Source organism: Didymosphaeria variabile, assembly GCF_027946475.1.
Source record: "Didymosphaeria variabile strain IMI 356815 chromosome Unknown scaffold_1, whole genome shotgun sequence".
NCBI classification, from domain to species: domain Eukaryota; kingdom Fungi; phylum Ascomycota; class Dothideomycetes; order Pleosporales; family Didymosphaeriaceae; genus Didymosphaeria; species Didymosphaeria variabile.
In genome coordinates, this window is record NW_026611620.1 from 2,556,125 (window position 1) to 2,570,129 (window position 14,005).

A 14,005-nucleotide genomic window follows, 5' to 3' on the forward strand; every position below is an offset into this window, starting at 1 on the left:
ACCACCCATCCATTTCCCACCCAGTCTTGAAGGAGCGTGTGCATATACTCAATCTATCCAACGAGCGCCCAAGTATCCAGTCGTTACCCGATTCCACCCCATTAAATAAATTCATAAAAGTATCGTGAAGCCTGCGTTTTTGCGAAGCCCAAGGAGTGTCGAAGAAGTGTAGAATGTACATCCAACAGGTGAGACCTCTGCTTATGCGAGGGCAACAAAGACCAAAGCACCCGCAATGAGAGCCACGACGGGCTTCTGCGCCGATGCGGCCCCAGGGAACTCGGCAGGCGAAGATGGTACGGGAGTACCAGAGGCCGAAGGAACCGAGGGGGTGCTGTAGCCGGGCGCAGTCCCAGACGGAGGAGCTGGGGGAGCAGGAGTGTATCCGCTGGGGACGACCGTGGGTGGCGCAGGGTAAGAAGTCGTAATCGTGGAGGTGATGATGCTGGTCGAATACGTCACCGTCGTGATGGGGGTTGGCGTCTCGTACCCAGGCACGGATGGGGGAGGAACGACTGTAGTGTAGACCGGGGGTGCCGGAGCGCTCGGAGTCTCGTATCCAGGAGCAGAGGGGGTTTCGTATCCTGGAGCCGAGGGAGTCTCGTATCCTGGAATGGAGGGGGTGACGACGGTGGTATATCCCGGGACAGAGGGGGTGACGACGATCGTGCTGTACCCCGGGACCGAAGGGGTGATGACAGTCGTGCACGGAATAGTCACAGTCTTGGTGGTTGTGTAACTAGTGGTGATATACGGGACTGAGGCGTTGTATGAAGGATACGGCGGAGGCACGTGGGTGCTGTACGAAGGTGGTGGTGGGGGCGCCGTAGGGTAGTAGGGCGTAGGAGTGGAGACCTCGTAAGAAGAAGGCGAGGGGTCTCGTAGGAAGATGGGGAGGAACCTCGTAAGAAGAAGGCGAGGGGTCTCGTAGGAAGATGGGGAGGAACCTCGTAAGAAGAAGGCGAGGGGTCTCGTAGGAAGATGGGGAGGAACCTCATAAGACGAGGGAGACGGGGTCTCGTAGGATGATGGGGAGGCACCTCGTAAGAGGACGGGGAGGGGCCTGGCTATACGATGGAGGAGGAGCCTGGCTGTAGGATGGAACAGGCGGGACGTAGCCTGTGGAGTATACAGGCGGTGTGTATACGGGGTACGAGTAAGAGACCGGAGGTGCCGGGGTCTGTTTTCATTAGCTTTAATCCGATACACGCATTAATCACGTGACATACAGAGTACTCCGGGACCTCAGGCGTCGACACTGGATAAGACGAAGAAGGTGCCGGGGTGGAGTATTCAGGAGTAGAGTACTCTGGCACCGAGGCGCTGTAGGGAGGCGGGACGTAAGCAGACGACGAGGGAACAGCGTAGGATCCAGTTCCATATCCGCCGTGCTCATAGCCACCATTCTGGTAACCACCGTCTTGATATCCACCGGGTGCAGCAGCAACGGAGCCCGCAAGGGCGATGATGGAGAGAGAGTTCTTCATCTTTCTTTAGGATGAGCTTGACAGCGACAGAATAATGGACGGGCAGTCGGTATATATAACGAAGGTTACAGCACAACCGTAGCGAGCGAGTTGCGAGGCTGGTGGAAATTACCAGAGGTTGGATCGATCTCAAATCACTGTGCGATGTGAGGCTCAAGAGACGGTCAGACGAGGGCGGGCGGCCCATATGTACTGCACGGGGGAGGCTAGCACATGCACTGCCAGCCCTCTGGATACTCGAATCCTAGCAACCATTGATGCCGTGGAAACGGCAAGGTTGCATTTGCCAAGCGAAGCTTAGGGCCCGCTACGTCGACTTCTGCCCGTATTGGCGGAGTGGTGTGGGCTTCGGGCAAGGTTCGACATTGGAGCGAGCTTTCGTATGACTGGGGCAGAGAGCCAGGACCGGTGGAGCGAGGTCAACGAACGAGGTAATGCGATAGTCGCAGGCGGATCTCTGATAGGTCGCCTGCTGGCCTGGCAACCTGCGGCCTTATACCGAAGCCATGCGGATCAGTTGGGAGGAGCTCGACAGCTGCATGTGGGCTTGACTGGGATGTACTCAGTAAGCAGTACGCTATGACAGAGGTCGCAGTTGGGCCTCTAGGATTTGCGCAACAAGAAGAGGTCAAAGTGTGCCTGCCATCTGTATTCCCGGCCACAACAGCTGAAGCTCAGCCTCTGAAGTCTTGTGCTAGAAACCGCATCAAAGGTCAGCAGCCTACAGCGAGGGCTCAATCGTTCATCCCCCCATCAAATTTCGCCGTATCTTCGGCAGGTACGCTCGAGTCAAAGTCGCGCGACCTGCCTGAGCATGATGCAATCGCTCCGGGCAGCCGTTTGCTAGCTCAGTTCCTGCACGGACCAGTGGTGAAGCTACTAAAATAGTAGTACGACGATCTGGGTCCACTTCGACATGTGTTGTGCCCACCAGCCCTATTGAGGGTCATGGCCCCGAGCATGTTGCCCAGCTGCCGCTTGGGGCTTTCCATAAGCTGATGGAGCGGAGTAATTGGGCTGATTGAGCTGATTTGCTTGGTGCGCGATGCGACGGTCTGTCACACTTGATCGGCATGCTCGTTTGTCAGCTTGACCACGTTGCGCCGTTGAGGCGGCGGAGGGAGGCGTCTACGATCGCGCGAACACCGGGGTGTAGCGCAGAGGCTGGCTTCATGGCTGGTTGCTATCGCGATGGCGGGTTACAGCGTCGCGGGGGCTTTGAAAGTTGGAGGCACGATGGCACTGGTGTCGCCCTGGTCAACGCCTATGGCACACGACGACGATCCTCGCAGGGCTTTTCTATCGAAACGCATGGATGCGGCCCTGTGCGCTGGCTTGCGGCGTTACCATTGGTCAACGGTGGAGGCTGTAAATCCTCCCGCAAGCCCTCGCTTACACGCCGTCATATCACCGCTATCTTTCTCATTGTTCTGTTCTACCGTTTTAAAGTCTCCAACAAAGTTCGGTTGCGTTGACGATCCGATGTGCTGGCCGGACCTCTGCACGTTGGCCCCCGGAACCTTCTCTAAGCTGTCCCGCGCGCTTTGGGTTGTTCCTGCAGCAGTTGCGGCCGCCGTCGAGTCGCCTCTGACGGAGGTCCACCCAAGCGTTGGCCTATGTAACTGAGCAGGCCGCTAGCCAGATAGCTGTCGCGCTGCTGTAGGTACTTCCTCGGCATCAGGCAAACTACGGGCTCCGGCGGCAACAATCCCGTGACCGCTCTGCGCGATTCGAGCCGTGCAAACGATGAACCATGGTTGACGCCTTTGGTACGAAGTGATCGAGACACGTCTCTGCCCCCGCCTCTGGATGGCGTGCGTGCATCCAAGCGACGAAAACACGACATGACGAGCCTCCAGTACCCGACAGTTGGCCTACTGAGTACTGTCGCGCAAAAGAAAACTCTTTCATTGACTTATCGGCAACCCAAAAAGCATCAACTCATCGGGCGGCCTGACGCATCATTAGAAGTATTGGGAATCGCCAGATCCGTATAGCGTTTATTTATCGATAGGCTGCCGAACGGCATGCATGACCCGGGGACTTTGCCTTGCTCTTGTTGGCAGTGCCGCGCGGGAGGCCCAAGACCAATCCAAGATCGTGAGTGACGGTGGGGAACTGGTGCATTTATTGATAGCAGGGCGAATATACCCTGTCAGACTGACCGCTTGCATCCGAGAGCAGGTCGGTCAGAGGTGCGAACCGGGGTCATCAGTCGTCCTCATCGCTGTCGCTCCCACTATCCCAACCTTCATCGTATTCTTCTGCCATGGTTTGCAGTCCATTGCAGATTGTTTCGCGCTCATCAATGCCAACCATGTGCATGCGGCGCACAATTTGTTCCACCGCCCGCACCTGGTCAGCAACCGCTGTGCTGGTGGTAAGCCCCGAACGCACGGCGATTTTACGCCCTTCTCCCGTGCCGATATTGAATAATGATGCTGGGAAGCTATCGAGAAGTGGGAAGAGCAGCGGTGCAGCGAACCTGTTTGAGTGTTGATTAGCTATCTTCACAAAATTGCATTAAAATCACAAGAATAGCATTCGGGTAGAGAGGTGACAAGTCATTGTGATAGACTGACTCGATCCGCGTACTCGGTGCCATCGCGTAATTAGATAGGCCGCGGATGACATAGACAGCGGGTCTTTGAATGCAACATACCTTTGCAAAGCCGGGCCATCGCCGAACCTATCGTGAGGATCACGGTCTTCAATCACGTTCCAGTCACCTCGTGCTGCTTCCACTCTGCCGAAAACATGTTCTCGCTTCGTAGGGCGTGACGCTCCAATCTTGTAGTCTATGGTGAAAGCATCGATATCGAAACTTGTCAGTTGCTCATCGGCTTCGCTCGTCTGGCGAGACGTGATAGACCCCGCCTTTTCCGCTTGGGCAATTTGTGCAGATGCTTGCTCGGACAACACGTCTGGATCAGCGACACTCAGTTCCAGTTTGGCAACCCGACGCTTTCCAGTGCTGTTGAAAGTTGCTTCGATGTCCTGGAGAGTTCCTCTTCCACCAAGAGCAGATCTCAGGCGAGAAGATATCGTCATGCTTTCCAAGGCTACCGCCTGAAGCGCTCCAACGTACCATGGTGAGGTACAACTCAAGGATAGGTAGGAGGGAGTTCTGATCGGCACGTTCGGGATTGGGATGTACACAGATGACTGCTCAGCAAGTATGTGAAGAGAATGTGCCGAGTTTTCGATCTGCTGTAATCGCCTTTCCTGCCTTCTGTTAACAATGCTGCCACTTCATGGATAGAGCGCATACCCTCGGGGTCGTCGTATTGCCTCCTTGATCTCCAAGCCCCCACGTCCAGATGCTCAACTTTCCATACTCGTCCCGTAGTCTCTCAAGCCATCCACTAGCCCACCCTCCCCAAGCATCGTCTACGCCAGTGAAGATTTGTATACTCTGCATTCCATCGCATTCCTCAGCGAAGGGTCTGAGGTCTCGATCGACCAAGTCCACATCTCGTTCCAGCTTCTCGAAGAGCTCCATGCCGACGTGCCATTTCTCGAAGGGCATCAGGCCATCATTTACTTCGAACTCAGACAGCTGTGTTAGCGACCTAGGATGGTAGAAGACACGCGAGTAGTCAGACCAGTAGCGTACGGTGGAAGTAGTGAGTTGAGGGGGGTCGAGGCCCGCGTCAAGGTGTGTCTGATACGAGGATGGTTGTATTGGTGCAGAGCGCTGAACGATGGGCTTCGACGGCCATACGCTAGATCGATCAATGTTGACATCTTCTTCGGGCTCGTAAAGAGCATTGACCTTCTTCATGCTGCCAAACGCGCCCTTAAGATCATAGATCAGAGCTCGCGGAGTGAATGTATCCGAGCCATCTGGGGCAATGCCAGCTCGAAAGTGAATGTCGTGGTTAACTGGCGACTCCTCCTCGGGTGGATAAGTGAAGTAGGACTCCTAGGGAATGTGTTCAAGTCAGAAAGATTGATTTGACCACGAAGATGCAGAGGTTGATTGCTTGGCACCCGGTCCGGAAAGTGTTACTGGTGAGCTTTGTGGGGAACCCTTGTGATGGGGTTGCACGGCGTTGAGCTCCGTAGCGATGATCAACATGAGAAGTAAAACCGAAGTGGATTGGAGTGAAGAAGTTGAGCGCGGAGCGTACGAACATACCTGCGTGTTCCAAAAATGGGTGCCCAAATAGTTGCTCTGTTGACCGAATTGGAGTGTCAGAATCTCGTGCATTGCAGCAGTAGTGTCCGCCTGCGAGTGCGTTGGCTCTGCGGTCAGGGTCGCGAAGCATCCGAATTGGATCTGATGAGAAGGTGTGGTTGTGGCTATTGGTTGGGGTGAAGTTATTGGCCATTTGGCAGGGCACATGAACGCGCGGCACTTCCGCGTTTAGCGGGGCAATCTGGGGAAGGCACGATCGCAACGCAGCAAACATGAATATACGCGAAGAAAAAAGCACCCGTGTGAGAAGACGTAACCATGTTTCGAAGCATGTCGTTCTGGGTGATTCTTTTTGGGCGTAATATCTTAAGCTGGCAATCTATGCAATTTCGAGATCACACTGCCTGATACCGCTCAAGACAGAGCGATGCTGCACGTTCGACTGGCTCTTCAAGTACACATCCTGTCCTTAACAATCGCTAGGCTATATCATTGTATTCATTACGACCCTTGTGTCCCCCATTCTATGTATAACTCATAGACGGTACTTGGGTCCAGGTTCGCAGGAGTAGCGATACCGTCCGTTAGCCCATCAATTGCAGCTGATCTGTCGGCGGCCACCGCGTCTGCGCAAAGCTCAGACAACGCTTGATACTTTGCAAATACTTCCTCGTGAGCTCGTCACTCATAATATGTGCCGCATTCTTATCACTCTCATGCAACTTTTCTCTTGCGCTTCGCTCGTGAATACCCACCATAGTAACACCGATCGGCCACGCCGCCTTGCCGATACTCAGCCTGAGGTAGCCGTCGTTCGCATCCACGTATCTCCGTTCTTGCGCCGCGTGCACAATTTCTACAACAGGTTCGAGGATGCTGTCGGGCAGGTCGTACTGCTCCATCTTCTTGAAAAGCGGGCGTAGATTCTCACGAGCTTGCACCATGGCGCTGTAGGCTTGCTTTCCTGGGTAGCTGTTCTTGACTTCGACAGTCCGTCGGGACAGTGTGGTCTCCCATTCTTGTAGCACCATTGTGAAGTAACTCGCAAGTTGTCTGAATAAGAACTCGCGACCGTTCTTGTCTTTCGGTAGCGTGAGCTCCACCTTCATGTCTTTCTCTGGTACGAGTTGCAGCGTTGTGGGTATTGGACCGTCGGTCATTGTTGCCTTGAGGCTATCGGCTCCGACGCGCTTCTTGTACCGCTTCAGCCGCTGCTTATGTGTCTCTCCAAACAGCATCACTGGTTCTTCCAGCGCCCTTAACTTCCCGAGTAGCTCCTCGTCAGCTATGTCTTCGTCTTCCGGAATCGGTGTGCCGTCCTCCTCGCCGTTCGCCTTCTTCGGTGGCAGATCTGGAAGCCCCAACCGTTTTCTCCGCCTGCACTCTTCCTCTTCCGTCTCTTCTCGCCGCATCCGCCTCGATTCCTCTGCAAACTTCCTCTGCTTCTCGCGCCGCGCCTCTTCCCTTGCTGTCTCTTCCTCTTCCGCTTTCCTTTTGCGCGTTAATTTGTTCTGGCGAGCCTTCTCGGCGGCTTCTTGCTCGGCATGGTATGCGGCTTGTCGCTGCGCCTCGAGCTCTTTGCGGCTGAGGAACTTCTTGTCGGACGACTCGGTGGGTGGTGCCTTCTGCTTGGCCTTGTTGATTAGGGAGGCTAGATTCATGGCGGCGTCGAATGTCGTCTTCGAGAAATCAGACTTGGTATATCGAAATCTGTAGAGTAAGTGTGAAGATGAATAGTCAAGTTCCTTTGCGCCTGTGATTCACTTGCGCCGGATGGTAGATTTCACCGTTGCCGAGGCGCTAGTCGCGCAGCTTCCCCATGTTATCACGACCAAGGTTCGCTTCTGCTGCCACTCCATGCGCGACAGTCACGAATCGCAATCTCCACTTCGTCGTTGGTCTTCCTGACTCCGACGACGCGCCATTGGTAGCACTGCACCCAATTCATCTTTCAGCTTATAGCACCAAAGCTCCTATAACACGCACCCCCAAACGCGACCATGGCCTCCCCACCACCGCCCACAAAAGTCGACCGCCAAACAACGACTCCCTTCCTCCTGCGCCTATTCTACAAACAGAATGCTTTTCACCACCCGGACGACTTCGATCCCGCACGCCGCCTCCCTCAAAACCTTCAAATCTACACTTGGCAGAGCTGCACACTGCGCGAGCTCTCCTCCCTGCTTCTCACCACATTGCCGAATATGCTTCCGCAACCGTACGCCGGTACGCGTATTGCTTTTCGCTTGATATACGGGGATATGAATGGGCCGCAACGGCCAGGGACACCGGCGCGATTTACGAGCAGGGAGCTGGGAAGTGTGATCCTAGGAGCGCAGACACCAGCGGACGGAGATCGGGAAAGCCACGAGAAGGTTGATGTTAGTGAGGCGTTAAAGCAGCTAGATGGAGAGCCGGGGAAGAGCTTAGCAGATGCGAAGTTCGTCATTGGGGATTACGTCTCTTGCGCCATCTTTCCTCCACATGCGGACGGTAGTGTGCAAGCTGCGCCACCGCCGCCGCCAACTGGGCCTACAAGAGGAGGACCGCCACCGCGGGATGGGTATGGTGGCCGAGGTGGAAGGGAGTTTGCAAATGGCTATGGAGGGCGAGGCGGACACGAAGGGTTTGGAAGGGGCAGCAGCAGAGGCGGAGGCCGTTTTGATGATAGGAGGGACTTTGGGGGCGTGCCATCTGGCGAATGGCGACGAGGCGAGGCACCTCCTGAGAGGGAGCCTGGTTACGGCTGGCGAGGCGGGCGGGAAGACGGACGCGGACGCGGACGCGGAAGAGGGCGATGGTAGGGTGAACTCGGGATCTTCCTGAGCAGTACCATTATCTCAACCTCGAATCTGCCATTGGCGTGCTAACGTCTTCATGTTCATAGGGCCATAGTCCCGATGCCAGCCATCTCAAAACAGGTTTCGTCTATCGGTTGAGAAGCGGAACACTGCAACACTTCCGGCAAGCGCTCGCCAGAGGAACCAGAAGACCATGTGGCTATGCTCATTGAGGATTACGTCTTGCAACTTAGCTGGTGTGGAGCTTATGGGCTCCTTACAAGCCATCCTCCCTCGCCATACAAGCGGCTCGATATTGTGCAATGCATGGCCCAGCCCGTATACTATGGATCCGGACATCACTGTCGTGCAAGACAGCGCACTCAGTTGTGGGAGACTCCGAAAGAGAACATGTAGAACATCGAAATTGGTGCTGTGTACTGCTGGGGCATATTGTGCCAAGATGGAACTGTGAGTCATTCATAGAAAGGCGTTAAGTCTAGTGTCTAGTATATGTAAATGATTTGTACATGTTGATCATCATGGCCCGATCGCTCAGTGTTCTACTTCTTTTCCGTCTTGCTCTCTAGTTGCACCTCCATCATTCATATACATAAGGAATGTGATCAGTCAGGCCGTCACACCCGGTGTCTCACCCTGCTCGATAGCTTTTCCTTTCAGTGCAACCTCGCCTAGACCAATGCCCCTTTTCCTCGCGCCCATCACGGCATAGAGACACTTGCCCACCGCCTCGAGATCTCCCAAAAGCGTGACGTGACCCCTCTCGCTTGGCACCACTCCACCACGAACTACGCTATAGCCTTGCGGTACCATGGCTGCCTTTGCCAACACCACACCGTCTCCGCTCGCGAAAGCAAGTTCGTCATACACATCCGCACGCTTGATTGCTTCTCGGCTTTCCACTTTCGCCCCGTATACTGTAGGTGTGGACTTGCCGTAGATGAGTGCAATGGGTGGGTAGACGTTTGACGCAGTGTGCTCCGGGCGATGATCGAGCTCTTGCTTGAATCTTTTGATCTCAGCAAGGGTGCGGCTAAGGTAGGCGACTGCTTGATCATGCGGGATCGTACTGGTGAAGGCAGGCGAAGGATGTGCAACATCTGTTTGCATCTTAGGTTCGAAACCAGTCGCCTGTGCGCCGCCTTCCGCCACCTTGTCCGCAGCGTTCCGAGCGGTGTCTCGGATAGTCGTGGCAGACAGATTGGGCGAACTGCTAGAACCTGAAGTGTTGTCGTCGACTTTCGGTGTGCTCATGCTATTCTTGCGACCCGGTAGCGTTGGGAGGGCTTGTGACATGGCGTTCAGTAAGCCACTCACGCTCAGATTCGAGCTAGAGGCTAGGGGTGGGGCTGGTAAAGCTGGAGCGATACATGGCGACAGCCTATACTCCTCCCATGAGTTGGGATCAAAGAAGTCTACGCGATACTCTTCTTTAGTATGCTTGTTAAAGAAGCATTGTCCATCTAAAGGCAAAAGTACGTAAGAGGTGCGAATCGTGAAGTTCACCTGCGCTGTCAGTACGCGTGATGAAAGTAGGACATCGTCTCCGTTCCGGAAAGGTCCCAAAATATTGATGCACCTCTGAGGCACGCCGGCATAAACGACGCCCGCTACCAGATCAGGTCGTTCATTGATCACGTGCCGGGTGATGAGTCCTCCCAAGGAATGCGCAACGATAATGGCGCCGCGTTTCTCTGCGGGTACGCCCGGCTGGTTGCATGGTAGGTTCTCAAGGTATTTGATCATGCGCCGGCTAAGCAGATGTGGCGACAGTCTCCAGTCGTAACCGTAGTCGTGCACTCTCAGAAGACCACTCCTGGCGTTGTCACATGCTCGCAGGCGTTTGAAGAGACGCTTTGCAATGTCAACAGGTCCGATGTGCGTAAGCATGCCACCGGGGATGATGCGCTCTTCCATAGACTCTTCGTCTTTGTGGCTGAGTCCAATTTCAAGGTCCACCTTGCGGAGATTGAGACCAACTTTGATAGGAACCCAAAGCTGGCGATGAGGTGGTTCAGCAGAGCGAAGGATGGAGCCTCGGTAGCCGCCAAGGATGACCAGATCGCCTTCCAGATCGTTGAGGGCCGCTGTGAAATAGGGATGAGATGCTGCGCTCCCAGCACTCATGCCTTTCGCATCCGCCGGGGCCTCTTTGGCTCTTGATCGCCGTAAAGAGGTTCGTCTTAGCGGTGCGTTGGCGTTGTTGGCAAGGAAGCTGACTCGCACATTGGACGATGAGTCTCCATTCGCTATGCGTGGCGTCGACACACCGTTTTGTTTTCGAAATAAGTCATCCCTAGAAGAGAAGCTGAAATTAGGCATAGAAGGAACAGAGAGCTTGAAATTTGAGTCTTGCCAGCTATCCTTGATCGCTTTCAGTCGGCTGTTCACTTGCTCCGACACATGCTCGAACCGTGAATCGTCTCCAAGCGAGGAGGCAATCGATCGAGAACGGTAAGGCAGGAGCGAACCCTCTGAATTGGATCTGCGGAGGGTCGGTGGCGGTCGTTTGTTAATCTCGTCGGGCGCTTCTGGAGGAGTAACGGTTCCGTCTGTGTCCTCCGTATCCCCACTTGTCTCTGGACTGGAGTTGCGCTGCGCAAGGGATTCGGTAGTGGCATGTTGCGGTCGGCTGAAGCTGCGTGGGCGGGATCTACTCCTCCGACGTATGGGTTTCGACAGGGGAGTGCCATCGTGCTGGGAGAGGAACTCGTTTGGTCCGCGGCGCAGAGGTGGAGAAACACGCTTGCGGTACTGAGATGAATGTGCAGAGGGATGACGGCCAATACTGTCAAAGGAAGACACGGAAAAACTTGGCAAGGAGAAATTAAGCAGGCTTGACGTCTTTGGCATAGACGGCAGATTGAACGGTATGTACTTCTTCAGGTAGTCACTTGCGCCCCCAGACATTGTACGTCGCCTAGATTTGTTGTTGAGGGTATCGCGTAGCGCAGCTCGGTGGTCATCCTGCTTGGTGAACGTTTTGGGTTGAGCCCGCCACGGTGAGGGCAACCGGTCAATATGTTCCTTCTCCGAAGCTTCCGCATCGTGGTTCTGCGCTGGGGCAAACGAGTTGGCTGGTTCGCGAGGAAACTCGCGAGGTATAGGCGGTGGGCTCTGCTCTGCGGGCTGTTCCCAGCCCTCGAAGAGCGCACCGCCATCGCTTTCCTCGAGTGCGGCCGCCTTCTCCGCAGCTGGTGTCTTGGGCGAGGTCAAGCGCGTCTGCTGCTGGCCAATGCTAACGCCTATGGCGGACTGGACCGTCTCTAGCTGCAGCGTCCGCTCTTCGGGGGTCTCGTCTTCGGAAGGTGTGAGGTCGCCATCCACAATGGACGCGAAGTGGATGTCTGCGAGGGCATTTTGGCGGGTTTGGGGTGCGTCGGCCGCCGTGGTCGCGTGCCCTTCCATTGTGTTGCTGAGGGCTCGTGAAGGTAAGGTGGCATTGAGCGAAAGGTTGGGCTCAGGCTCAATGTGGACTCAATTGCGGTGGCAGTGTCTGGCTGTGTATCCGCGCGCTCCCGTAAGCCTTGACTGGCCGAACCCAGACAATGCCCTTCAAACTGGGGCGGAACAAGAGAATAACGAGAGTCGGAGCCATGTTGAAGTTGAACGAGGGCCGAGCTAGGATCTCGCGCCTTCCGTCATTCCGTAGTAGAAGGCGTCGATGAGCAGTTGCGACCCACGACCCCACGCCACAAACAAGAAACGCCAAGTGAACGGATTCGTCCCCACCATTCGCCCTGCGTCTAAGCCTGCTGTCATCCACGCTCGCATCCTTATTAAGCTTGTCTTGCCTTCATCTATCCTCGGCAAGTCTTCGACTACTGCACCGTCTCGCTCTGTGTGACGCGTGTTCGGCCACAGTGTCAGCCAGCGCCCGCAGCTCGCTAAATTCGTGGGACTGACATCAGCCTTACTTGCTAGCATGCGCCAATCGTATAGCTCGCGTGCGTGCGCGATACATCTGCACAGCCGGGAGTCGTCTTTTGCGCCGCGTTTGGATCCTCTCTGGACAAGTTCAATGGTAACGTCGAGGCCAAATACCATGCATCTTGATGTATCAACTAGCATCGACGGCTTTTCCAAGTGCTGACCATACAATGACATGCTTTCTGACGCCGCAGTTGATCGGAGCATGCTGTCAGCTGGATGGTGCAACATGTTCCCTTTTGCCGCATTGAACACTAGAAGCAGGATAGCCGGCCATCGGCCGATGAAGATTGGTGATCGCCGCTTGACCATGTCCACCAGGTGGTTCAGTGAAAGCAACACGCCCAAGGATTCTTGGGCTAGCAAAACATGCGCTTGAAAAATCACATGAACCCACCCACTAGAAGTTTCTCCATGAGAAAGCGAGAGCAAGAACTCGGTCACAATCTCTCACTGTCGGCCGATTGAAGAACATCTGCTGTAGCCGAAGTCCGCATTCTCCTGCGACGAGTGGCCCTGGACATGGTGCAGTGGCTGCCGCAAGCCTATGGCTGTTGAGCTATGCACCTCCTGTCTTGTGGCAGTCTCTTGGAGCAGACTACCATGTACTGTGTAAGACTTGAACCCCAAAACCTAAGTCTCCGAACACCGATATGGTGCATTCGACTGATAATAAGGTGCTATGCGGACATATCTAGCTGAGAGTCTCCTCTCCATGTTCCTATTTCCGAATGTTACCCAGTCGACTTCTCGCCATGATCATCATGTCAGATACAATTCTCATGCCACCTGTGGCCTCCGGGTCTATCAAGATCGGACAGTTGCTCGTAGATCCCCTGAGCCCCGATGTCGACTCTTACCACAACGAAAACGATGCCCTCCCGTTGAGAGTACCTACAACACAGACCGAGTTCGAAGAAACCATCCATTGTGACGATGCGGGCCGGTTCATTGGACGACAGTTTCACTCTTCGAAGGAGAACTCAGTCCTCGTCCAAGCCGATCAAATGTCTTATACAACGCTAAGAGACCCTCTTTCGGCTTTTCGCTATACTAGTCGACGAGCGTCCAGCCAAGCCTACCTACACCAGGCGGCTCTTCGACGGCAACCACTTTACTACGTTACTGCCATCCAAACGCTGTCTAATCCACGTTTCACGGATGACTACCCTGGTAGCGCAACACCTCCAAGGCCTCAAATTCGCCGTCAAGACTCGGGGATATCTCTCAATGAGCAGGACGATAACGTCATCCTAGGGCTCGAGTTGAGAAAGGTATACTGCCGTGTCGCCTCGCCGGAAGAGCCACAACGACCAAGCGACGTTGGCTATGCATATAAAAACTACGCACTCCTGGGGGGAAGATGAACGCCAACTAGCTATTGGGCTCGGACCCGCTGTGAAAGCTGGCGAATTCCGGACTCTTTTTGGTAGTTGGAGCGACTCGGGCGATTCCGATTCCTTCGATGACAACGAGGACGAAGGATGCATGTGCTGTTCATCCTCGATCGCCAATGCATCTTACCGGCAGTACTGATCGTGTGTTAGTTTTCAGGCCGATTTGTCTCGGCTTGTCTATCTAGTGCCTCATTCCAACTCGGCCTTCTTGGGCGTGTGCGCTTATATCAACGTCTCGATCCTTTCTGT

General features: G+C 54.8%; 4 protein-coding genes across 4 annotated transcripts; 1 reads left to right on the forward strand and 3 right to left on the reverse strand.

The window, feature by feature from the left end:
• Positions 1-201: 201 nt before the first annotated feature.
• On the reverse strand, positions 202-1,487 carry N0V89_000812 (uncharacterized protein; the record flags this gene model as incomplete). Its single annotated transcript, XM_056209632.1, has 3 exons — positions 202-970; positions 1,041-1,180; positions 1,230-1,487. 3 exons carry the CDS (start codon positions 1,485-1,487, stop codon positions 202-204), a joined length of 1,167 nt encoding a protein of 388 aa, XP_056076454.1.
• A 2,211-nt stretch (positions 1,488-3,698) lies between these two features.
• On the reverse strand, positions 3,699-7,289 carry DML1 (mtDNA inheritance, partitioning of the mitochondrial organelle; the record flags this gene model as incomplete). The annotated part of the gene is made up of 4 exons (XM_056209633.1): positions 3,699-3,972; positions 4,150-4,712; positions 4,759-5,412; positions 6,384-7,289. 4 exons carry the CDS (start codon positions 7,287-7,289, stop codon positions 3,699-3,701), a joined length of 2,397 nt encoding a protein of 798 aa, XP_056076455.1.
• A 1,749-nt stretch (positions 7,290-9,038) lies between these two features.
• Positions 9,039-11,837, reverse strand: N0V89_000814 (uncharacterized protein; the record flags this gene model as incomplete). The annotated part of the gene is made up of 1 exon (XM_056209634.1): positions 9,039-11,837. One exon carries the CDS (start codon positions 11,835-11,837, stop codon positions 9,039-9,041), a length of 2,799 nt encoding a protein of 932 aa, XP_056076456.1.
• A 1,277-nt stretch (positions 11,838-13,114) lies between these two features.
• N0V89_000815 (uncharacterized protein) lies at positions 13,115-13,726 on the forward strand (the record flags this gene model as incomplete). Its single annotated transcript, XM_056209635.1, has 1 exon — positions 13,115-13,726. One exon carries the CDS (start codon positions 13,115-13,117, stop codon positions 13,724-13,726), a length of 612 nt encoding a protein of 203 aa, XP_056076457.1.
• Positions 13,727-14,005: the final 279 nt, after the last annotated feature.